This window comes from Endocarpon pusillum (assembly GCF_000464535.1).
Source record: "Endocarpon pusillum Z07020 unplaced genomic scaffold C682903, whole genome shotgun sequence".
NCBI classification, from domain to species: domain Eukaryota; kingdom Fungi; phylum Ascomycota; class Eurotiomycetes; order Verrucariales; family Verrucariaceae; genus Endocarpon; species Endocarpon pusillum.
Genome location: NW_006913468.1, coordinates 42,708 through 65,881, shown reverse-complemented (window position 1 = coordinate 65,881; position 23,174 = coordinate 42,708). Strand labels below are relative to the sequence as shown.

General features: G+C 49.8%; 9 protein-coding genes across 9 annotated transcripts; 4 read left to right on the top strand and 5 right to left on the bottom strand.

Moving 5' to 3' along the window:
• Positions 1 to 113: 113 nt before the first annotated feature.
• EPUS_02601 (uncharacterized protein) lies at positions 114 to 1,196 on the top strand (the record flags this gene model as incomplete). Its single annotated transcript, XM_007787525.1, has 2 exons — positions 114 to 648; positions 730 to 1,196. The coding sequence occupies 2 exons, from the start codon at positions 114 to 116 to the stop codon at positions 1,194 to 1,196; spliced, it is 1,002 nt and encodes a 333-aa protein (XP_007785715.1).
• Positions 1,197 to 1,565: 369 nt separating this feature from the next.
• EPUS_02600 (uncharacterized protein) lies at positions 1,566 to 4,006 on the bottom strand (the record flags this gene model as incomplete). Its single annotated transcript, XM_007787524.1, has 6 exons — positions 1,566 to 2,302; positions 2,744 to 2,789; positions 2,843 to 2,932; positions 2,987 to 3,210; positions 3,264 to 3,904; positions 3,951 to 4,006. The coding sequence occupies 6 exons, from the start codon at positions 4,004 to 4,006 to the stop codon at positions 1,566 to 1,568; spliced, it is 1,794 nt and encodes a 597-aa protein (XP_007785714.1).
• Positions 4,007 to 5,119: 1,113 nt separating this feature from the next.
• Positions 5,120 to 6,268, top strand: EPUS_02599 (uncharacterized protein; the record flags this gene model as incomplete). Its single annotated transcript, XM_007787523.1, has 1 exon — positions 5,120 to 6,268. One exon carries the CDS (start codon positions 5,120 to 5,122, stop codon positions 6,266 to 6,268), a length of 1,149 nt encoding a protein of 382 aa, XP_007785713.1.
• A 1,660-nt stretch (positions 6,269 to 7,928) lies between these two features.
• Positions 7,929 to 10,194, bottom strand: EPUS_02598 (uncharacterized protein; the record flags this gene model as incomplete). Its single annotated transcript, XM_007787522.1, has 3 exons — positions 7,929 to 9,462; positions 9,513 to 10,056; positions 10,146 to 10,194. 3 exons carry the CDS (start codon positions 10,192 to 10,194, stop codon positions 7,929 to 7,931), a joined length of 2,127 nt encoding a protein of 708 aa, XP_007785712.1.
• Positions 10,195 to 10,970: 776 nt separating this feature from the next.
• EPUS_02597 (uncharacterized protein) lies at positions 10,971 to 11,377 on the top strand (the record flags this gene model as incomplete). Its single annotated transcript, XM_007787521.1, has 2 exons — positions 10,971 to 11,005; positions 11,056 to 11,377. The coding sequence occupies 2 exons, from the start codon at positions 10,971 to 10,973 to the stop codon at positions 11,375 to 11,377; spliced, it is 357 nt and encodes a 118-aa protein (XP_007785711.1).
• Positions 11,378 to 11,534: 157 nt separating this feature from the next.
• EPUS_02596 (uncharacterized protein) lies at positions 11,535 to 13,590 on the bottom strand (the record flags this gene model as incomplete). Its single annotated transcript, XM_007787520.1, has 2 exons — positions 11,535 to 13,280; positions 13,339 to 13,590. The coding sequence occupies 2 exons, from the start codon at positions 13,588 to 13,590 to the stop codon at positions 11,535 to 11,537; spliced, it is 1,998 nt and encodes a 665-aa protein (XP_007785710.1).
• A 1,239-nt stretch (positions 13,591 to 14,829) lies between these two features.
• EPUS_02595 (uncharacterized protein) lies at positions 14,830 to 15,477 on the bottom strand (the record flags this gene model as incomplete). The annotated part of the gene is made up of 2 exons (XM_007787519.1): positions 14,830 to 15,107; positions 15,201 to 15,477. 2 exons carry the CDS (start codon positions 15,475 to 15,477, stop codon positions 14,830 to 14,832), a joined length of 555 nt encoding a protein of 184 aa, XP_007785709.1.
• Positions 15,478 to 16,908: 1,431 nt separating this feature from the next.
• On the bottom strand, positions 16,909 to 18,473 carry EPUS_02594 (uncharacterized protein; the record flags this gene model as incomplete). Its single annotated transcript, XM_007787518.1, has 2 exons — positions 16,909 to 18,250; positions 18,316 to 18,473. 2 exons carry the CDS (start codon positions 18,471 to 18,473, stop codon positions 16,909 to 16,911), a joined length of 1,500 nt encoding a protein of 499 aa, XP_007785708.1.
• Positions 18,474 to 19,370: 897 nt separating this feature from the next.
• On the top strand, positions 19,371 to 21,404 carry EPUS_02593 (uncharacterized protein; the record flags this gene model as incomplete). Its single annotated transcript, XM_007787517.1, has 1 exon — positions 19,371 to 21,404. One exon carries the CDS (start codon positions 19,371 to 19,373, stop codon positions 21,402 to 21,404), a length of 2,034 nt encoding a protein of 677 aa, XP_007785707.1.
• Between the last annotated feature and the right edge of the window lie 1,770 nt (positions 21,405 to 23,174).

Below are 23,174 nucleotides of genomic sequence, written 5' to 3'. Positions count from 1 at the left end.
GAAGCACCAGGAACTTCTCACCACCTCGCATATAATCACCACGACACCTCGCCGCTGGCTATTCTCAAACACCTAGCCACACCCACCCGATCACCACAAGTTCAACCACCAAAATGCCTCTCCTCGCCCTGAATCCCAAGAACCGCGTCATCCTCGGTCTTATGACTTTCGGCCCCGACGAATCTGCTGGCGCCCGCATCACCTCACTATCCGAATACAACAAATGCCTCGACTATTTCCAATCTCAGGGCTACGACGAAGTAGATACAGCGCGGACCTACATCGGCGGCCAACAGGAAGCCTTCACGCGAGAAGCGAGATGGAAAGAACGAGGTCTAAAGTTGGCCACGAAATGTTATCCAACCGAGCCAGGAATGCACAGGCGAGACCAGCTGAAAGGATTTTGTTACAAAAGCCTGAGTGAGCTGGGAACGGACTGTGTCGACATCTTCTATCTCCATGCCCCGGATCGGAGCGTCCCCTTCGAGGAGTCGCTAGAAGCGTGCAACGAGCTGCACAAAGAAGGCAAATTCGTCGAGCTGGGATTGAGCAACTATGCAGCGTGGGAGGTCGCCGAGATAGTAATCACATGTCGCAAGAACGGTTGGGTCCAACCCACCGTCTACCAGGCCATGTATAACGCCATCAGTATGTGTCACGGCATTCATTCATCTGGTCACCTGTCCTCCAAGCGACATGATCTAACACATGATGCATTGTGAAACACAGCCCGCTCCATCGAAACCGAGTTGATTCCCTGCTGCCGCAAATTCTCCCTCTCGATCGTAATCTACAACCCGCTCGCCGGTGGCATCTTTTCGGGAAAATACAACAACATCTCCCACACCTCCCTCCCCTCTCAGGGCCGCTACAGCAACACCGCCACCGCCATCGGCTCCATGTACCGCGACCGCTACTTCAAGCCCGAGGTCTTCGAGTGTTTGGCGCTGATCGAGCCGGTGGCCAAGAACCACGATCTCACGTTGTTGGAGATCGCACTGAGGTGGTGTGTGCATCATAGTCAGTTGAAGATCAAGGATGGTGGGGACGGGGTGATTATTGGAGTGAGTAGTTTGGCGCAGCTGGAGGGGAATCTGAGCGATTTGGAGAAGGGCCCATTGCCGGAGGAGGTGGTCCAGGCGCTGGATCGGGCCTGGCTGGTTTCGAAGGCTACTACGCCGTTATACTGGCGGTGAGAAGCTGTAAAAGAAAAATGGAAGCTCTCAGTATAAGGGCGTGCTCTGTTTCGAAATAAGAGTTGACGGTAAACTTGTCCCTCCATTTGATCCATGGATGGCCGCCGCCACGTCTTAGGGGGTAGCAGCGGCTGTATCGGCCAGCCGCATTAAGTGGTAATGGTGGTCACCTGGATGCTAGTATGCTCTATTTGCTGCCCTATCTTTGCCTGAGCATCTGCCGCTCCAATCGTTGGCAAAGCTATTGATGGCAGGTCTGCACCACCGAGATGGTCGAAGTTAAGTACGGCGGGCTGTTAGTAACTACGGCTCTGAGGCTTTGACCAAGAAAAAGTTGTGATAACATCGAGCCAAGCAATTTATCACGCATCAGAAGCCACCAACCACAAGGGTTACAAGGCTGCCCACCCCTGCTTTGACTCCATCTACGATACTGACACGTCTACCTCTCTCGTCCCCAAGCACCTCGATACATGCTTGCCGAACAGCTTCATCAAGACCGACCATACCGGCGCAGCCGAGGCATATAGCCTGGACAGCCCTTGCTTCACCCTGCTCTCCCCTGTGCAGCAATCGCTTTGTAGCTGCTATCATCTTAGCCCGGACCTCATCCGAAGGTAAGTCATGCAGCTCTGTAGCATTCAATCCTGTTGTCTCGCATCCAATGTACTTGTCAGACCCGCTTTCTCCAGTACCGACGAATTCATGAACGGCTTGAGTGAGAGCTTTCTCCCAGACCTTTCCGGTGCTGACGATGCCGAAGCTCTGCTCTTCCAGGATCAAGGACAAACTGGTCGTGACACTGGCCTCGAAAATTCCATTCACATATTTTCCGGCACCCTGTTCCCCTCCTGTTGCACCCGATGGAAACTTAGTGCATTCTGACCGCAGCATGGCCACCAGCGGATGTTGTGAATAGCATGCAACCAGGAAAGCATCATGGTTTGGGATCAAGGGTAGGATATGTGGCAGACAAACTTCAGCCGATTTCGCGGCGTCGGCTGGTGAATTGATCGAGGGGACACCAGGGGTTGGCGACGTGAAGAAGGAATATTCGACCTTGAACGTGCGATTAACGGGCCGTCTGATCGTCTGATCAACATGCTCTACTAACATTAGGATATCCCAGACTATGGACCATGGGTCTCAAAGCATCGGTCATTGATGAAGAGGAGTTCGGATTGATGATGAGCAACCTGACGGTCCTGGTAGGCCTAGTATTCGACATGGCCGGTGTGCTTCTTGAAACGTTGCTTCTCCGTTCCTGCAATACAGCTACTGCGTGATTTCTTTGAAGTAACTAGACCACAGTCGTGAGCTTGGATTGATTTGGATGACACAAAAATCGAGGGGCAGAGTTTAAAGTTTCGAAGGTCGGGCGGCTACCAAGATTTGCCAAGGGAAAGGTCAGGGGGACGCTGTGCTGGTGTTCTCCAGCTGTATGTGGACAGGAAGTATGCTGCCTCTGCTTTGGTGTTGTCGCTTTTCGAGGCGCGGGGAGCAAGAGGAATGTAATAAGATTCCAGAAATCAATCCACGAAGCGTACCAACTGTGACTATGACGTAGAGGACGAAGACGAGGACTGAAATGATCTAGAGCTAGAGTTAGGATCAATGAAAGAGGAGAGGGAATGGCCGTCTCGCACCATCCCCGACACCTTGAAGAATTGAGAAGGCAGTTCTTTGCCAAGTGCATTACTGCAAAGTGCCAAAGTACCCAATGGAAAGACGAAAGCCTAGAGGAGAAGTTAACCACGAACTAGCAGGAGGGTCTACCAGTTTATACGTACCCACCATCCTAGGTTGAAGGGAAAGCCCTTTCTGGAATGATAGGTTGAAGCAATTGCGAGGAAAGTCCACAATAAACCCTGGGACCAGAAGAGTAGTGCAATGAAAAACCCAGCGTCACATAAGAAATTCCCCGTGGAGTCATGCAGGGTGCTCGTCTGTGGAAGAATCGAAGTGGCCAGACTACCCAGATTCAGAATCGCAAAGCCACCTTGGCCCAATGGGCCTGTATTTGATTGTCAGTGGCCACAAACATTGGCTGATGATAATGAAGCTGACCTATCGGTATGAACACGCTGACGATGAGCTCTGGGCGTGGCAGCTTGTGGACAACAAGGCGATGACAGTAGACCACCAAGATCGCCATCGCCATCGAAACGCCAATACCCCACAGGATGTAGCTGACCAGCACTGTCCAAAGGGCATGCTGTGCGTTAAGAAGGACACTCGCCACGACACTGACTGAGGCACTCGCTACCACGCAAGACAAGGCGGGAAACAAATGGCGCGCTGTCAGCATAGGCAGGTCGATCTCATGGTCCCTGCTAATCAGAAGAAAGGGCAGGATCAAGGCGCACAGGACCGAAAGAACGACCTGTATCACCCAGAGTGCGATGGCTAGATATCGTGCCGGCATCCCCCAAGCCTCCCCGCATACGTAACAGATCATGCATACAATGGTCCCAAGTGACATAGGAACAGCACCAAGGAAAAGACTTTGCTCAGGATGATGAACAGTATTTGTCCAAGTACCCGTCCAGCAGATATATCGAGCAAGCGAAAGAGCTAGAAAGGATACGAAGAGGACGACGTTGAAGGTGAACACAACTATCGAAAGCCAGTAGAGCCAAATGGCATTGTAGGGAAGATCGTGGAGGAGCATTGAAGTGATTCCCGTGCCCATTGTGGCCGTGAACCAGCTGGACCTTGTCAGCAGCTCCCTTTGGAAAGAGAGGGTCCACATACGACGGTGAGAAATTAGCGACATTTGTTCGCCAATTGCTGGGAGACGTGATTGTCATCGTGAATCGTGACCACTCTCAGCCCCTGAGAAACAAAAATGAGAAGCATCATGGCGATACAAGGAAACGGCAAGCGTAATATATGTAGCTTCTTCCACCAACACCAAACTAACCACTGAAACATCTGACAGCGCGGCCGGCCGGAAGCCTGCTCTTTGGCATGACATTACCGAGAAACGGGACTGAGTCCCATCAAATCTAACTCGCAGATGAGTGACTCAAAGAACGTGTATGTGGTATGCAGTATGCGGGGGGCCATGGAGGGTGGTATTACATTGGGTAAGTATGTGTCATGGCCTCATGAAGGAGGGCGACGACAGTGGCATCATCTCCGCGGCTCAGCGGCATCTCCGCCAATGCGAGTACACCTCTGAACATGGGCATGGAGGCATGAAACAGACAACGGTTTTCGACAGCAGGCGCAGGTACTTGGGTACCACCTATGCGCCCAATCAGAAACATCGGTACCGAAATGTCGTCAATAGATGGTCGGTTAAAATCCCGGCCCCAGCTCCCACAGCTCCAAGCTCCAAGCTCCAGCTCCCAGCTTCAAGCTTTTTCCTCTCCTTGCCAAGATATTGGGCCCGACCTCTTCGGGCTTAGTGTCGACCCTGCTTGGACTTCATCCAACATGCCTCAAGAACTCGGCTTTGTTCCCACCAATGGCCATGTTTTCTTGTGTTCTGTACGTCCATCATCACGGCTTCGATACTCTCCATTATTCGCATTCTGGCAGCGTTTCATTCACTGGGATGTCTTTTGCTTGATGTCCCAAGCTCACCTTGACAATTCTGTTTGTGTCATGCAGAAGTCTACATGTCGAACAATGGGGGCGGATCTTGATACCTGCAATCTTGCTATTACGATGAAGTGCTTCATTGGTCTTGTTCCTCATGTTCTTGGATGTGGTAGATAGAGCTTCCAGATAAAGCTTTGTCTCTTGTTCTTTGTGATAATACAATCGTGTCGTGAAGCTTTGTTGCACTTGGGCATTGTTTGTTCCGCCATATACATTCTCAGTACCCAGTCTTTCGCACTTGAACCATATCAGTCCTGCTATTCTCTGCTGAAGTCGCTCGCGGCCTATAATGCTGTTCGTTTCATGATCTGAAGATGCAATACGCACACCATCAAGAAGACCTTGAAGCCAACCTCGTGGTGGGTGAGCCAGGTTACGAGGGCATTTGCAATCTTGACAACGACATTCATCCGATCTGGAGACGAGAAAACTTCCGGGTCGCAGACATTGCGGATGAGGCGAGATTGTTGAGGAAAAATCACGCCCTATGGGATCGTTACACTCTCCCTCTTGAGCCGAAGATCTATCAGCGAATAGAACCAGGCCTACGACTCGCTTCACTCCTTCTCCAACAATCTGCCCCTTTCTTTTCCCAAGTCTTGTATGGGACATTGCAGCCTCGTCGAGTCAGAAGGCTTCACCCATTGGGCGAAGTCGATCAGTGGAGATATCGATGGGTAGACGTGATTGGTAAGCCTCACTTTTCCAAGCAAGAGATTGCAGCACAACTCAACAGATTTGCTGAACATGTCGCAGAAAAATCCCTCATATATCTCTCCAGCCACACCTCACTCGACAACGCATGGGGCGAAACCCGAACACAGCTTAATGAGCGCAATCGATATGCGGTAGGTATTGGCTTATCACTCGGCAAAGTCATCTGCCAGCCTCAATGGAACAAATGTTCGGCGCAGACCCGACGCTATTACAACTTTCAGCTGGCAACTACCCTTGTACATGAGCTCGCACATGTAGCATGGATTTGCAGATGCTGGGACGATTTCCTTGAGGATCCTGAATTAGTACGTGAGGACGAGGAAGCTATCTTTTCCCCCAGCGAAGTGCAAATGGAACTCGGCCAGTCCTGGGAAAATTGGTTTTTTGGATGCGAACTCCGACCTATCGAGGCAGAGGATACCACACCACCAAAATGGCTTGGTTATGCATGTTCTCCTTTCACGCTAGATTCCGGCAATCCAGGGAGCATTCAGTACCGAAACTCGAGATATGGAGCTACTGCGATCCCAGCAAAATGTATCAACCAGTTTTTCCAGAAGGGCCGGTGGGCTGCTCACATGGATGGATACGAACACTTCTCAATCCACCTCACACCGCTAAATAGTCTCTGCAACGATGTGTGGAATGATGACCTTGACGATGGCTTCATGACTAGGATGACTCTAAATCACGAAAATCGCATTGATCCTGCGCCCTCATTTCGGGACACAACTCTGCAGACATGAGCCCATATGCCCACCTCCCGTGGGAATTCTTGACCATCATGCGATCGCTCATTGCCCGTTGACTATTGCCCAATATGGTAATATAAAAGACGGTTCTCATCAGTATCCTTCCAAGACCTGGCAGCCGCCGCATTTTGTCTGCGAGAATTCTTCTCCTATCCCACCAATTAACCTCCCGCTGTCAAGTTCATAATTTTCCCTGATTTCTCGCCATGCTTCTGCTCTTTTTCTTCCTCTTCCTCTCCCTTTCCCTTTTCCTTCTTCAAGCCAGACTCTCCTTATTGAAAAGTCCCCTTTGTCTTTCACTTCCCATACGAGGTAAGATCTGCTGCCGTCACATGCTGCTAATATCGCAATAAGGTGCGTTCACAGATCGTCTTCATAGCTCTCTATCTATCTTGTCCTACCCAGCCACTATTTGCATACCAGGTTTCCTCCAGCGGCTGGATGTTACACGTACATGAATACCCTTTTGCCCTCTAACCCCGCTGCAATCTCCTGTCTATACACTGATGGCCTGAATTCAATGCCAGAAATCAATATCGATATTAGCCTGCAAACCAAAGTAATCAGGGTCGGTACAGCTCCTCAATTTCCCTGATATGTCCACATCACATCACATGACTAACGTAGCTGAGTACAATGGATTAATACACCATCATCAACATCTCCATCTCATCTCTCCTTGTCATAGCAGTCTAGTATAACTCACAAGAGACCCACCTTTTCATTAGCAGTTACGCACAGCACTCATTCCACCAGATAGGTAAAAGCACCACCTCGCCCTTCCCCCCGGATCCAGCCGGATCATCTCCCACGACTAAACGAGACACTTCCGTTCCATCCTCCCCTCATCCATGATCTTTCTTCCCAATCAATTAAATAAATCCACATATGAAGAAAAAGAAAAAGAAAACCAACCCCAACTCTACTCCACCCATCTCAACTCCAGCCCACCCACTTACTCATGGACTCAATGACGTTATGTACTGAGGAACCTGACTTATAGCCAGTGCCCACCCCCATCTCATCATATCATCCTGAAAAGGGCTCAAAAGCAGACATGCAAGCAAGCGGACGCAAGGACGAGGACGGGGACGAGGGCGAGACCTCACGACACAAGTGGAAAACTTTTGGGTAACTGACGTAGAAAAATCTGTATGTATAGCGCTTGAATCGTAACCACTAACCCAAGACACATGAACTACTAGCAGTGAAACCCGTCAGTCAGTCAGTCAGTCAGTCAGTCAGCCAGTCACGGAGCCAGGTGGAAGCATAGCACTGAAGAAACAGTAGAAGCTATAGTAACGCAACACAATCACAAAAAGGCAATTGACGACAAAAACATAGCTAGCCACTTCCAGTACTCCGACTCTGCATACCCAGTGTGCCCCTATGACCCGTCCCTCCGTGTGCGATGCGAACGCCTTCATTCATGGAACAGAACGAAAAAAACCAAAAACATGTACACATACATCGATCCATCCGTACACACATTGATTCACCTTCGCCTTTCTTGCAGGTTTCAGACCCCCACGAAGAAAAAGCACAGCCAACCCAGTCAGTCAGTCAGTCAGGCAGGCAGGCAGGCAGGCAGGCAGGCAGGCAGGCAGGCAGGCAGGCAGGCAGGCAGGCAGGCAGGCAGGCAGGCAGGCAGGCATCATCTCTTGATCCCCAGACCCGCACTGGTACTGGTGCTGGCACTGGCACTGGCAATCCTGCCACTCGTCTTCCTGACGCGGTATTTCTCTTCTCCACCCGACCGTCTCGGGCTACTGCTCGCCGCCACCGTGTTGCTCCTCGTCTTCTGCACCCCAATCATTCCACTGCCGGCGCTACCCGCACTACTGCCACTTCCCGATTTCTGCATCGTCCTTGATCGAGTCGGGCTCCTCTCCTCCGCCTTAGCAACCTCATCCCATATCGCCGTGTCCATACCCATTGCCTTCTCATCCACTCCAGCACCAGCCTCGTCAAAGATGCTGTCACCAACATCATAAGACTTGGTTAGTGTGGTCGTCGTGGTCGTGTACGAGACACTCCTGCCTTTCCCCCCGCTCGCCTTCCCGGTTCCCTTCCCGCTCGCACTTCGATTTCTCCCGGCTCCAACCCCGGCACCGGCGACAGGACTCCGGGACATAGATCTCTTATGCGCCAGCATCCTAAGCGTATACTCCTCCTCACTCTCACATTCTCCATTCCCACACTCACTCGTCCGATGCGTCTTCATGGACACGATCTCCGTTTCCATTCCCGTCCCGGGCTGCTGCATCTCTTCCTTGTCTTCCGCTAGCGTGAATCCGGCACTGGCAGATCGAGCATAAGGATGATGTCTTGTCTCCGTTCCCAGACGGGCATATTTCCTTGGCTGGCCAGGCGTTGGCGCGGGAAGATTTTCATCTTGGTACGATGTGGTTGCCGCGGTAGCAGTGTTGCTTACATCGTTCCCGTCTATTTCGCCGAGCGCAGACCGCGAAGCTTGTCTATTATTCGCAGATTGCGAGCCATTTGGCGGTGGTGTAGCGATCTGTCCATTCGATGCCAGCCGTCGAGGGGTCTTCATGCTCGCTTTCCTTGGCGTGGTGGCTTTGGCAGCAGCTTCGTGCTTGGCCTTGAATTGGTCTTCAAGATACCATTCCCGGAATTGTCCTTGGTTGAGGTGCAGCCAGTGTTGTTGCGGACCGACGACCATGCCGGGACGCATGAAGCGCATGAACGCGATGACTTCGTTGGCGGTAAAGCCGTGGCGGTAGATGAGGTATGCGCCAATGAGGCAGCCGGTTCGGCCTAGCCCGGCCTTACAGTGCACTGCGATGCCTTTGTTTCGTCTGATCATGTCGTGGGCCAGACGAATGAATTTTAGCACGAGAGGGAGGGGAGGACAGGTCCCATCGTCGAAGATCATGTCGATATGGTTTATCCCTAGGGCGGTGAAGTAGGTTGGGCAGTAGAGAGGAGAGTTCAGCCGTACGACCAGGCCGATGTTGCGCGATACGAAATGGCTGAGGACATTCTTGAAGGGATTTGGAATGTTTGCGGTGAAGATGTCCGGTATACAAGTGGGAAGGCTGGCGTATTGCGGTGAAGTGACAGGTATAGGAGTGGTGATATCAGATTGAGGAGAAGCAAAGGCAAGAAATTGTGGTGACACCCAATTGAAGTCGCCCATGTCTACACGCTCATACTTCTCGTACCTTCAGAGCAGTTAGTAGAGACCAAAAAAGCGAAGAATGTTTTTGCCTACTCTTCAAGATTGAAGTCTTTTAGTCCAAGCAGATTCTCCTCCTTGGCTTTCCAGACACCATAGACAATGTCTTGAATGTTCAATACATAATCTGCCTGGCTGTACCCAGCGTCTCGGAATGGCATATACGGAGGGTCGGCCTGCGCAATTGGTGCGAGAGCGAGATGTGGTGGCCATGATTGAATCAACACCATGTAACAAGCAACCAGACACGCGGCATTGGCTCTGCTTCTCGAGTCTGCTCTGCTCCAGAAACAAACAGCGCGATCATTGTTTGCTGGGTCGCCAAGTATCTCATGAAACTGGACAGCGAATCGATAGAGGTGGCCAATGTGTAGTGGGCCGAAATCGGCATGGAAGGCGTTGTAGAGAAGAGTGTCATCTATGGTGAAGTAGACTGGGGGGACTCTTGATCGTGATACAGGGATAGGTCCATGTTGTGATTTCGATGATTTCTTGCTCGGCGACTTTCTTGTCTCGGTTGGGTATGGGAAAGGGGTGTTTTCGTTGGGAGCATGGGTGTAGGATGCTAGATAGAGTCGATCTGTAGGAAATGGAGGTCAGTTGTGCTCTCGAAGTCTCCTGGGCCACTGCAGAAGCCTCCATTAACCTGTATCCTCCGTATCGACTGACCTTGGATATACTCAATCACCTGCCCATAGTTGACAGAATGAGGCCCCATCGCTCACTGGAGGCAAGAGCTGCTGTGCGCGACGATGTTGGCGCTTTCCACAATTGGTTGAGGAGGATGTTGAAATTCAGCCCTTGTACCCGGAACGGAAGCTTGGTTTCGCAAATTCTGATAAAGAAACTGTGATGCGATCAATTGATTCGCAAATGCTACTGTGCGCAACCCATGCTGATTTGTTCAATGGCTAAGCTGTGAAAGTGAACGGGATCCGCTGGGGTTTGGATAGTAATCGCTATTGTAACAATAGGATAAGGGCAACAGATACCAAAGACTGGGGTCAACTGTTCTTGTGCATGTCACCAGCAGATGTGGAGTTTCAGAAGCAATGATGAGATGCAGTCGAAGGAGGAGCCATGTTTGTTGCTTCCATTTGTGGAATAGTGATTGTCACTCATAGCAACCACGAAGCTATGTTTGGTTAGCGGCGTTAGTGGCCGGATCTCAATTGTTTCAACGCACGGACATGCCGGACATGCCGGAGCGGGATTGACGAATTGACGGAGGACGCAGGATTGGGTTCACAGGTTCCACGGCATCACCCCGCTTACATACTTTGTCACACGGCAACTTCAAGTTTGTCTTCATGCATACGATAGGCAGTGCCAGCAGTTGTCATTGACCGCCAGCCAAGCAGCGGCATTGGCACTCTATTCATGTAAGACAACAGCGGTATACTCGTGTTCGATATCTCGCATGGGGCCTTGCTTCCCCTGCATAAGACGGCTGGAAGCTGATCAAGACCTTACCGCAGTGGTGTGCTTGCACATATGGCGTCCATAGATCCAAACTTTCCTTGCTCACTGTATGTAATGTTAACTATCTCCAGGGACGCCTCACATCTAACCTCTACAGCGTCATCGATCTCCCGCTCCCAACGCACCGACTCGCATCGTCGGCTCTTCAGGCTCTTCAGGTGGATAACGAGCTGTCACCTTTGGTCAAGCGCGAATTCTCCCTAACTTGGTCCAACGATGCTTCTGGACAAAGCAATGGTGTCGCTGGAGAAGGTCAAGGTACTGATGACCAATTGATTATCTTGCGCACTCGGTACAAAGCCACCACAAATCGAATGCTTCGAGTGGCAGTCAATGGGTTCATGGAAAGCCTTGGTGTGGTCCTTGGTGTGATGGAGGAGCTGGATGTTGACGTTCTCGAACAAACAAGCCCCCCGTAACCTCGTTTACAGGGGGTCAGTCACGCAAAACCATATTCGAGCTGCCTCTGGTGAACCAAGTGGTGCAGATCGTTCTCAACGATCAGAACTATGCCTCGCGCTCGGAGACAAGCACCTCTTTACCTCACAATGCGGATCCCATGATATTTCCCTTTGGCTAAGTCAATTTTGCACTCGAATTTGCTATGTATTTGAAGACACGTCCAATGCCCTTCCTGCCAGGTCGAGGCATTTGCGCTTTTTTGGCCCGGCGTACGCGCGCTTCTTCTCGAGATGTGACATCTGTTTGGCCAAGAGTATATCTAACTCTCGTAAATGTAGGGGCGTCCTGTTCCGGTTTCTTCTTCTTGGAGTCTTTCCGGGCTGCGGCTCTAGTAGGTATAGAGTAAGTCAATGAAGTGTGAGGGACGTCAATCCTACTAATGCTGCTCATACGGACACTGGTAGCTGCAGACTGTCCAAGTGCTCGCTTGTCGCTCCCGCGGTCTAATCTTTGCAGAACCATGCCTTTCTCGGAGAGCATTCCAAAATGATTAGGGACAGCGACCAAATTGTTCCCGAATGGAGAAAAGCTGCTTGCACTATTTGAATCCTGAGGAGGTATAACACCCCAGACGACACTAGACACCTCTTGCTTGGCCCATTCTTGAGCAGACCATTGTTGTAGATCAGATACCTTCAGAGCAGTCCTGAGGCTTTCCTTGCGGATTAGCGCTTCTTCTTCCTTGTTAGACAAGAAGAATCCGTAGAACTCAACCAAATCTCCTGGGCGAGCAATCTCCGGAGTATGCTGACCCCAGATAGGTTCACCTTTATCAAGTCTATCCTTGACATCTTCGAAGGCTTGCGTTGAGCTGAAACCAGACCCTTGATGGTCAAACGCTGGTTCCAATGACAAAAGCCCTTGTTTTTTACCCCAGCCTCCTCCCCCACTAGTGACTTTGTGTAAATGAGCGCCCTTGGAGATCGCAAGCCTTATAGAGTCTAGGACCCCTTGCTTCTCGTCTGTGGTGTCAGTGCTTTCAACTGACTTGTGGTAGCCAAGGAACTCAGTTGGCACGACTGGCCCTTCTTCGTAGCGTTTGTGGTCCGATGCTTTAGGGATTATCAGAGCATACACAGACAGCGTGCCGCCCGTCGCATCATTGCTTCTCATGAATGCTGATACCTTTTCTTCCAGCTCCAATGACGCCGACATAGACTCTGCTTCACTCTTACTGACAAGCTTGCTGATAATGTTGCCCATACACATGGAGATCTCTCTCGTCTCCGTTAGTCTTTTCAATGGCACTGTCAATGTTGAGGCTTCAGCCAAGTGGTTCATTGAGAAGCGGTTAACATGTTCACGTGCTGTGTCTCTCGAGAATGTTGGCCCGCTTTCTACCTTGTCATCTAAGACCCAGCTTTCCACAAACATCGTCGATTGAAGGCCATTAAGAAAAATGGTGTTCGCTGGCTGTAAGAGAATCCTCATATGCTTCATCTCGCCTTTCTTGTGAGTGAAGGGTACTTTCAGACTTAATTGCGGTACTGCGGGAGATCCTTTTGCACTCGAACTGAAGCCCACTGGAAGATCACTCTCCCGCAGCCACCTGCCACTCCACGGAGTGATTGCAGCTGATATGCCTGCACAGCCCGAGCTGTTTCCATCAGGAAATGGAATCCTATCTACAACCGCCACACGAGACTGAATAACGTGTCGGTAACCCTCGTAAGCAGCACTTATGCTGTCAATGGAGGCCGACCACTCTTGATGCATATGAGCCAGAGCCTTCTGCATGAAGTCATCTTTCTCATTAAACCACGGGAGAAAATCGGGAGTGATGAAGAAAGTGAGATTGCGCAGAGAGCGATGGAAAGGGAACAGAAGCTTTGGCAGACACTTAATAAGCTCGAGCGGTTCCTGGTAATGGAATCGTATAAGCGCCAAAAGTAACAGTAGGATAGCGTCATTGACCTACCGCTTTGGATGGGTTGGGTGCCAGAATCGTGCATGTGAGGCATTTTGCCTGTGGAGTGATATTCTCAGAAATTGCAACGCGCTTCCATGTGTTTGTAGCCACTCTTGCATGTCGTCCCGAGCTGAAGTAAGCGAAGCCATTGACACGTACGGCTGAGCTTGGAGCCGCAATACTGGCAGCATTAAGTTCGGCAGCGCGTAGATACTGGCGAGCAATCAAGAGTTGCGCAATACAGAAGGACGGTGAACGCATCCTTGAATCAATGACGCTCGCAATGGGGGAGGTATGGCATGCTCAGCACCACGATCTCCGCCAGTTTTTTACAAGGCTAGTAGCCGTCGGTACCAAGCAGGAGCGCAAGCTTGTGTCTATCTTGCATTGATGTGAATTTTGAGCAGTCGACTTCAGCAATACTGAAGCTGACCTTGGTGCTGCCCAGAAAAGAAAATATGAATGGTGGTTTACTACGGTACCAGGCCTAATTTTGGTACCCCCCCCCCTTGGTCAAAAAATATTACAAACGGGTTTTTACACACATAACCCTGTCACCATTTTGCACACGTTTTGCTCATCTTGCAAAATCTACTCATTCTACTCCGTACTCTGTACGTATTCTACTAATTCTACATAGATACTAATGAGCCTGATGATAGGATGAGCTACAAGCGGCTATTTAATGCTTTACAAGATGCTGTGTCTTTTGACTACCCTGCTTCAATTGATGCAGACGAGATATCAAGCAGTACAATGCCAATGGAATGTAGAAACTTGATTTAGGGACTAGTCTTATTTTGGCTGTTTTGTAGGCGTCTATACTTAATTCTACATAGTACGTTTTGTACTGATACTAACATTTTCAGCAGGGGGGGGTACAGAAATTAGGCTTGGTACCGTAGTAGTCATGTTCGGCTAGTACCAGAAATCCTTACCAAGATTTACTTAAGCTCGATTTAATTGGCGGCAATCTTCTGCAGATACAGAGTCATACATCAATTGAAGTAATCAATATCCACCTCTCTGGCGTAAAATGGTCCAATTTATCATTGGCTGGTAACCGCGCGGGAAATATATGCTTATTCTCTTTACCAACGAAATCCCTAAAATTTGACCTTAAAGGCTTTAAGGCCACATTAGTCGCATTGAGTGAGCCAATGATAAATTGGACCATTTTACGCCAGAGAGGTGGATACGCTAACTAGAGCTATTTTGTAGTACTGTCATCCTAGTCTCTATTTACGATATCGGAGCGGCTAATGGGCCCGGATGCCTGAAGCTTAACTGACGAAGGTTTGCGAGTCAGGCCCAGCAGCCTAAAAGAAGACCCAGAGGGCCTAGAGACCTCTGGATGTTATGAGGACTACTAGGAGGTGACAGCAGGAGTTCCATCTCTATCAGGCACGAAGTACGCTGTGCTAAGTTCAGCTAGAGTGTGCTAGCGGCGCTCCAGTTTTAGCGTGTATTGATGACTTTTGATGTACGACTCCGTAGCAACTAGTCGACAGCAGCAGCTTCCTCTGGAATGATCCCTTCTGTCAGCGGCGCCAGCACATCCGCAGCTATCAAAGACTTGGCGGACTCGCGTTGCATGCCATGTTGACAGCGTCGAGACACTATCGACTGTAATCTTGGGCATGACCTTAGGTTTCGCTCCTTCCTTGATAACTTCGATCCGGACGAGTATGGAATACCAGTTACTGCCGCCACGACTGACCCGTCAAAGTCGTTGGTCCCGCGAATATCAGATTCTGGAGTGTCGCCTACGAAATATACTGTATCGGATGGAGAGTTGATTCCATGGGTGTCCTCGCGCCATTGCTGCAACAACCGACTTACAAACTGGAAAGACCCCAGCTACGGCTTACCGAATGCAATGGTCCTGAGCTCCTCGCCAGTCATGACTCTGAACATGACTTCCAACGAGGCGCAAAGTGCCTCCATGCCGATGCGGACAAAGTCATAAGAGGTAGCCCATATCACGCCATTATGAGAAAAGAAGACCGGCGCTCCTTCATCCAAGGTTTCTGATCTGGTCCCCAGGCGCCCATGCTTGCTCATGCAGAGATCAAGGATGATCTGTTTGATCTTCCGCCCAATCTCGAATATAAGCGAACACGAAAACAGCTTCGATTTCAACTTCATGGCCTCGATGGCTTTAGAGATGACCTCTCCACTTAGATGAGGACACCGTCTGTGTCAAAGGCAAAGGCATCTTTGAATTTGTGGAGAGACAAGCCGGCAACCGGGTCTTTGACGGTCGATTGATCATAGTCCAGACTCCTACAGACGCAGCTGAAGCGAAAAGAAACAGACTAGTTAGCCAGGAAAAACAGGAGGAAGCTGCACGGCAATGATGATGGGTCCCACGCGCTAGTATGATGGCGCCTTTGGCCAGCAATGCGATTTCGCTCAGCAAAATTCGTTTGCAATCCTATTAAACCTTCGGAAGTAGAAATCCGGTAGGCCTCGTCTGCGTAGTAGAGTGATTTGCATCGCTTTCCCTACCATGTCTCCTCTTTGGGCGCGTTATGAAGTGACGTCGCCTTGCAACCGAGGGCAGTTGAGGAGCCACAACTTAGCAAGGCGAAGCATGCAAGGCGATCCATATTTTCAATACCTGATTGGTCATCGCGCCCCTGCAAGAACCTATTGCTTCGGGTAAGGCGGGTCTTTGTGGGCCGATCTGTGGGTATTGTGGACGGCGCTGATCTTTCTGCTCTCCAATAGATACCCTTCATTGAAAAAGTGCTTGATTTGAAGTACTATGTGAACGAAAGATGATGCAACCTGGCCGACATTCATTCTAGGCAGGGGTGGTCCACAGAGACCAGTGAGCAGATCATGCAGGCCGCGGGCATAAGTATTAAGTAATTCATTCCTGTAAAATACATGTGAAATCTCCCTAATCTTCCACCCGCCCGTCTTTACAGTCAGCAAAGGATGAAAGGGACATAGCAAGTCCACGGAGTTTGCTTATTATGGGCCTCCGATAAAGCCATGCACTCACGGGTCTCGGATTACGCTGTGAGAGATATTACGTTTAGTCTATTATACATGTGCAGTTTCTGCAAACAAGCGCAGTGCCTCATAATGCATGCTGACAGGCCCAACCCGAGGCTCATGTTAATATTGCCTTCGCTATGATATCGTAGATGTCCTTGCACCCACAAGATGAAGAGGGCTTTCGAAGATGCGCTATATCCACCATACATGAACAAGGCAACAACACCCTATGACTCCATGCAATGTAGACGTTATAAAACCAACGGTAGAAGCCGAGAAATGAGACCAGAAGGAACTGAGAATAGAACACGATAAGCCAGCGCCATAGCAAGGAACAGAGAGACCTGCAAAACACATTGTTCTACGACCAATATCCGTACAGCAATGCCAAAACAAGCGCGCCCATATCTAAGGACACAAGACAACAAATTCTAGTCGAAAGCAGTCAGCAAGTCTAATACCAAATTCGAATTACACAAAGATGGAAGCATCCTTGACCTAACAACACCTTCGCTTGCAAGAATACACGACGATACTTACAGTTGTAACCAGTGGGATTCGTACCCCCAATCAAATCTTGAAGTTTTCGTTCAACCAATGACGGATTACAATCTTGCCTTCGTCGAAGCTTGACTTGATTATTCGAACAATGATCGCTGCATGACTGTGATTAGATTTCGATATGAGTACAGGGAATTTCTGAAAGCCACAGTCGTCCAGAGACTTAATCATGGCGAATTGTGCCGGTGTCAACGCGAGAGTGGGAAATTCGGGCGATCTCTGTGGAAGGTCCTTTCCACCATCGTTCAAAGTGGCATTCTCAGACTTTTCCGAGGTCATTGATGTGCCTGAGTGATCAGCGAGAGATGAGGGCAAAGACTCCGTCGATTCTTGCGGACTTTCCATTGCTGCTGCCATTTCCTCCGACCCATCAGGCAAGTATTCTTGGCTTTGTGCTGCGTTGACGTTCTCATATGCATCTTCAACGGCTTGCTGCACGTCCTGAATAATAAAAGGCACGCGGTACCTAGCAAAGCCGTGTATCTTGTGTTCATCCTCATGGAGACGGATGCGACGACGGCTTCGGACACTCTGAATACTTGAATTGACCATGAAAACAACGAAAGCAATTGGGAAAATAACCGCGAGTGCAACATAGACCGGTAAATTCTTCAGAAAGGTTTGGCTGCCACCTGCAAGACGAGTATAGAATGTCGGTAAATGCTGATCTTTCCGCAGTCTAAAAGGTGTATCGGGATCGAGCACCGCCGTCTCATAACCTTTGACGAAATTCAGATCTAAACTTTCCATCTGCGTAAAGGGATCAGTACGCGAGATAGCGGTAGTGTAGAAGACGGCGGATCTATCGTTGACTATATTCGCATACAGTGATCGGTTCTCGAACTTCTTCAGAGCGTGTATAAAGATGCTATCAGGATCCGCCAGAACGCTCAACAATGGCCGTCCAGTATCTCGGAACTTATCGATCATGAATAGCTGGCGCCCAGACATGCACAATGTTCGTGCTCCGAGAACATTCCAAATGTGGTTGGCGTAGCCTCTAAGAGGCGTTCGGACACCAAGGTGTGGTGAGGCAAATGTTGTGAAGTTGACAGGTCTAATTTTCTTGAACCAGCCTCGAGAGTGCAGCAGTCCAAGGGCATAACGAGCGACCAGACCCCCTAAGGAGTATCCAACCATGCTCAACTTCTTCATGTTGTATCCCTCCCGAGCAAGCTCATCGAGAGCCTCCTCAATCTCCTTCGCGACACGCTCACCACCCGTCTCAATACCGTCGTAGGTATAGCTACCAGCATTGCGTTTGACAGCGAGAACAACCAGCTGATCTTCGCCGTATTTCTCACGAAGCGCCGATGCAACATAATTTAAATGTGAAGGATTTCCCCAAAGACTATGCGTTTCCTGTTAGACTGAATCGTCCATTGCGACGGTCTTGCGACGGTACAAGCCACATACCCATGAACCAGGACACAGAGATGATCCGCTTTGCGAGACGCGTCGCTGAAGTTTCTTCGAGTTTCTTCTTCCATGTTGTAGAATACCGCCTGACGGCTGATGCTGGCAAGGCTGAAGGGAAGAATACTGGCGGCGGAGTCATGAACCCAAATGGTCATGGTTCAAGGTGCGTCAGCTGGTGCGCCAACAAGGATCCCGGAGAGTTTGTTTTCCGAACTCCGACTAATGGCCGTCTTTGGTCTTAAGTTGCAACCTTGACTTCTACCAACACAACGTTGGCATGTATTGTGCTGTGAGAGGTTTAGTTTCTTTTCTGTCATCAACCTTGCATGATCACATAAATACTGGACTATGTCTGAGGAATGAGTGAGTGGGTGACTACTAGTATTTATCGTGATCATTTTTTCTTCCGTGGAAAAGATTGATGAGATTAATTGGTAAGTATGTCATGTAAGAAGCCAGATAACGGTCTTTCAGTCCATTCTCCATTGCAGCTAAACACCTGTTACCATCAACATTGGGAGGCTCAATTGGAGCAGCAATGGTGCTTGAAATAATGTTACGCAGGAAAAGAGCCAATAGAACTTGCAGGCACAAATGAATCACACCACTAAAGATCTGGACACTACAATTATCTATCATCGTGACACATAAGATAAGGTACAAGGTGCAAGGCTAGATTCAGAATTCCAAGTGTACCTGTGTTGCTTCATGGCCTTCACCATGACTTTGTAGACTTGTGGTCAAGCTTGCCCAACTAATGCTTGACAAGATGTGAGGCTGCTTGTGTAAAAACACCTGTAACAAAGACCACAGCAACATAGCGCCGCCGACTGCTAAATTTGCATCTGGCTACTCGTATTTCATCGCTACTAGCTACAAAAATATTGCACAGCATCACTCTCTTGCAACTGTTCATACCATCATGTTCCGCGGGCTAACGCATTTGTCCGAGTAACACACCACAAACTCTGTTGTTGCACAAGGACAATGTCTCAAAGGAGTCGAGGCTTCTTCGACATCGGCAGCCAGGATTAGTAGGGCGGAATGCAATCATGTTCAAATCAAGCGGACTCTTCAAGGAAGTCAGATGTCCTCAGGGCACAAATTGCGCTTTACTGAGTTGCATCTTCTCTCATGCCGGATTCAAGGGAAATGCAGAAGATGATGCTTCAGTCACGCCCGCTCCCCATGATCTTACATCTGCCAGGGAGCCTGACGAACCGCCTCACAAAAAGCGACGTCTCTCCCCGATTCGTCAGGGAACAGATGGTGATAGAGATAAGACAAAATTGGCACCCATAACACAATCGACCGCCCTGAAGACTTCTGCCTCTGCTCGAAACTCGGAACCAGAGATCAAGCTTGCGACTCGCGAACAGGCAGATCAGAAATCATCAAGGGTCCGTAGTCCTCCGGCCTCGGTTGACAGAACGGTCTCTCCACCTTTAAGCCACCCTAGCAGAAAGCTGGGTGATGCCCAAGAACAAAAGACCCCGTCAACTAGAAATGGCACGGAAATTGCTGCGAGGTTGGCAACCCTTCCCAAGGAGAGCCTGACTCCACGGCTTCTAAATCCCAATCCTGCACCACATCCGGTCCGCTTAGCTATTTTGAAGAAGATTCATGAGCAAGTTACCAGACTCAACGACGAAGCATTAAGGGACCAAGGAACGAGAAGAGAGTTAGTGCTCTCCGACAATGAAATTATCACTCTGGCATTGGACGAAGAGGAGAAGATGGGCAGAGAGAACCCTCAGATCTACAAGAACGTGGTTGGTCATCGAATTCAGCGACTCAAGAAGATGAATCTCGAACAATGGAAATCATCTGTTTTGGCAGAATTTGAGAAGAAGTACCTGCCGCCAAAGAAGCCTACAGCGTCCAAAGAGAGGACCATCGAGACAGGCTTGACGGCACAGCAAGAAATCGCAGTCCTAGCCCATATAATCACACCCCTCAAAGGACTCGAGGCTCACGGTTATGTGACTACTGCTCCAACAGCTGCAGAAATAAAGACAGCAGAGGACGGCGTTATTGCGGCAGGTGGGTTCGAACGCTGTGATCGATGTGGCACCAGATTTCAGGTCTTCCCTGGCAGAAACTCTGACGATACATCAAGAACCTTTGGCCGCTTGACTTCTACAGAGAACGGCTGCACGTACCACTGGTCAAAACCATTCAGACCACCTAGATCATCAGCGGGTGTTGGTGAACAGGAATCATACTACCTGTGCTGCCGTGGCGCAATTGGCAGCAAGGGCTGCACACAGGCAGGTGACCACGTTTTCAAGACTTCGGACGTCAAGAGAATGGCATCTGCTCTGCAATTCGAACAGACACCATGGCCGAAGGACTTGGATCATCCACGAGGACCAGTCACCTTTGACTGCGAGATGGGATATACTACACTTGGTATGGAATTGATTCGACTTACCGCCGTCTCCTGGCCACAAAATCAACAATTACTGGACATGCTCGTTCGACCCATTGGAGAAGTGATTGACTACAATACTAGATTCTCAGGCGTCTCCCAGGAGCACTTCTCGAAAGCTTTGCCATACGGGGCCGAGAAACCAGAGCAGGATGATTCAAGCTCGGAAGATGGCGAGTTGGCAGGAGAGCCACTTCGTATTGTTGAAACACCCATGGCAGCTCGCAAGTTGCTCTTTGATCTATTGACTCCCGAAACGCCTTTAATTGGTCATGCAATTGACAATGACCTTAACACATGTCGCATGATTCATCCAACCATCGTCGATACCGTCCTCCTCTTTCCACATCCACGAGGCCTACCCATCCGCTACGGCTTGAAGATGCTAACGAGTAAGTATCTGGAGCGTAGTATTCAGACAGGAGGTGCTTTAGGCCACGATTCAAAAGAAGACGCCATAGCCACGGGAGAACTGGTACGATTCAAGGTTGGGGAGAAATGGAAGCATATGAGGCTTCAGGGATGGACGTTTCAGGATGCAAAATTGGTACCTCCAGCAGAACCGGTGAAGAAGTTACCGGATGTCTCAAAGACGTTGAAGAGGCCTGCATCACAACTCGACAGTGCTGTAGAAGCGAACGAAAGCGTTGGATAGAGCAGTGACTGCATAGAAAACCACTTTCATTCTAACGTTCCATCTCCATCCATTGTATGGTGCAGCCCACTAACCTGATATATTGATACCATCACCAGGGGGAAATGCACAATAAGCCTGCAGAGTACGAGCTGCAAAGCCTTCACCTTCAGGCTTACATCTGGCGGTGAGAAGAGTGGTGAGTAGCATCTCCCGCTCCAAAGGTCGGGTTGTGTTGTGCCTCTCGACAAGGGGTTGGTATCAAAGGGTCTCTTCCGCCTTCGATCCAAGTTCCGATTCTTCACCAAGGTGCAAAAATGGCGGAAGAAGCCCCAGATTCTCAACCTCATCCCCGTTGGTTGGCGCTTCAAGAACTCGGCAGGAATGCCTGTCGCGTCAGAGTTCTTCTGGTGGCAACGAACGTACAAGTCGCGCTCGCGCCGCTCTCTCTCGTCGTATCACACATTCACCTCCATGCTTCCCAGTCCCTTATTGTCGAACCTCTGCCTCCTTGGCGAACCCGCTTGAAGACTATGGAACGTAAACCCCATCCCACCCTACCCGAAAACCGGGAGAACTATCGTGCACTGATCGAGTTGCACATCACTGCAATTTTGGCACACGGCATTTTCCACCTTCTACTTAGGAAAAAACATATGTTGCACATCCCGCGACAGCATATCGGCCTCGACCTGTAGACTGCTCAAATACCCGTTTCTCCTCCTCCTTTATCCCGATCCCGGTACAAAGCATCAATGCAAACAACCGATAGAGTTCACAAACCTGCAATCTCGCCGGCTATATCAGAAAAAGCGCAAGCATCTTGCAATCGCTTCGTACAAGCCCTCATCTCCTTTCTCTCCATCTACTATATAATATATGTCTCCCGTATCTCTTATTCTCATTCTCTCCTCCACTTCATCTGATGCTCTCTATATTCTTGACGTCTCACTCCTACTCCTTGACTAGCCCCTCCCTCGTTGTCCTCAAAAATGACATCCAATATCCAACACTTGAATGCTCCTCCCGGGTTTCTCCTGGTGGCTTATTGCTCGCCACACAATCCAGTCACATAGCTTGCGAATTCATCGCTGTCCCTGTACTGTGTGAGGGTATGGCTGCAGACAACTGCAGTAGCGGCGTGGAGAGTTTGGGTTGTGGAAGAGGCAATGGATTAAGGGGGGAGGGTTGATGGTGTGGGTTGTGGTGGTTGTCGGAGGAGGATCTGAAGGGGGGGGGATAACTCATTGATGAAGGAGAGTGGAGTGGGGTGAAGAGGGAGAGGGAGGGCTGGCTAGAGTTTTTTTGGTCAGCGGAATGAAGCTTTGTCATACCGGCGGTGAGGGAGAGCTCAACGGCGTGGACGCCCTCCATGCTAAATCTTGTGGAACTTTATGTCTTGGGGGAGTGTCTGGAAAGGATGCGCCTCAGAATGGGTTAGAACAGATTTGGAATATCAGCGAGCGGCTTTAGCCAGATCCACCTTTGTTGCCAAAAAGACATAAGAAGAACAGAACATACGGCAAGGGAATCGAACAGGAACCGGAGGGTCAAGAGAACGTACCTTGGCAATAAAGTGGTGTAAGAGCTCAAGTAGAGCCTGGTGAGCACTTGAGCTCCCTTAGTACTTGTTGTATGATTAGGAAGGTCTGGCGTTCATGGATACAGAACATATTGGATACTGTCCCCTGTTAGTGTGGCGTTGCACCAGCGTCCTGAGAAAGCAGCAATCAGACAGGAACATGAGATTCGCGATCCTGCCCAGTCTTCGCGCAAGGTGATCGCAGAGAT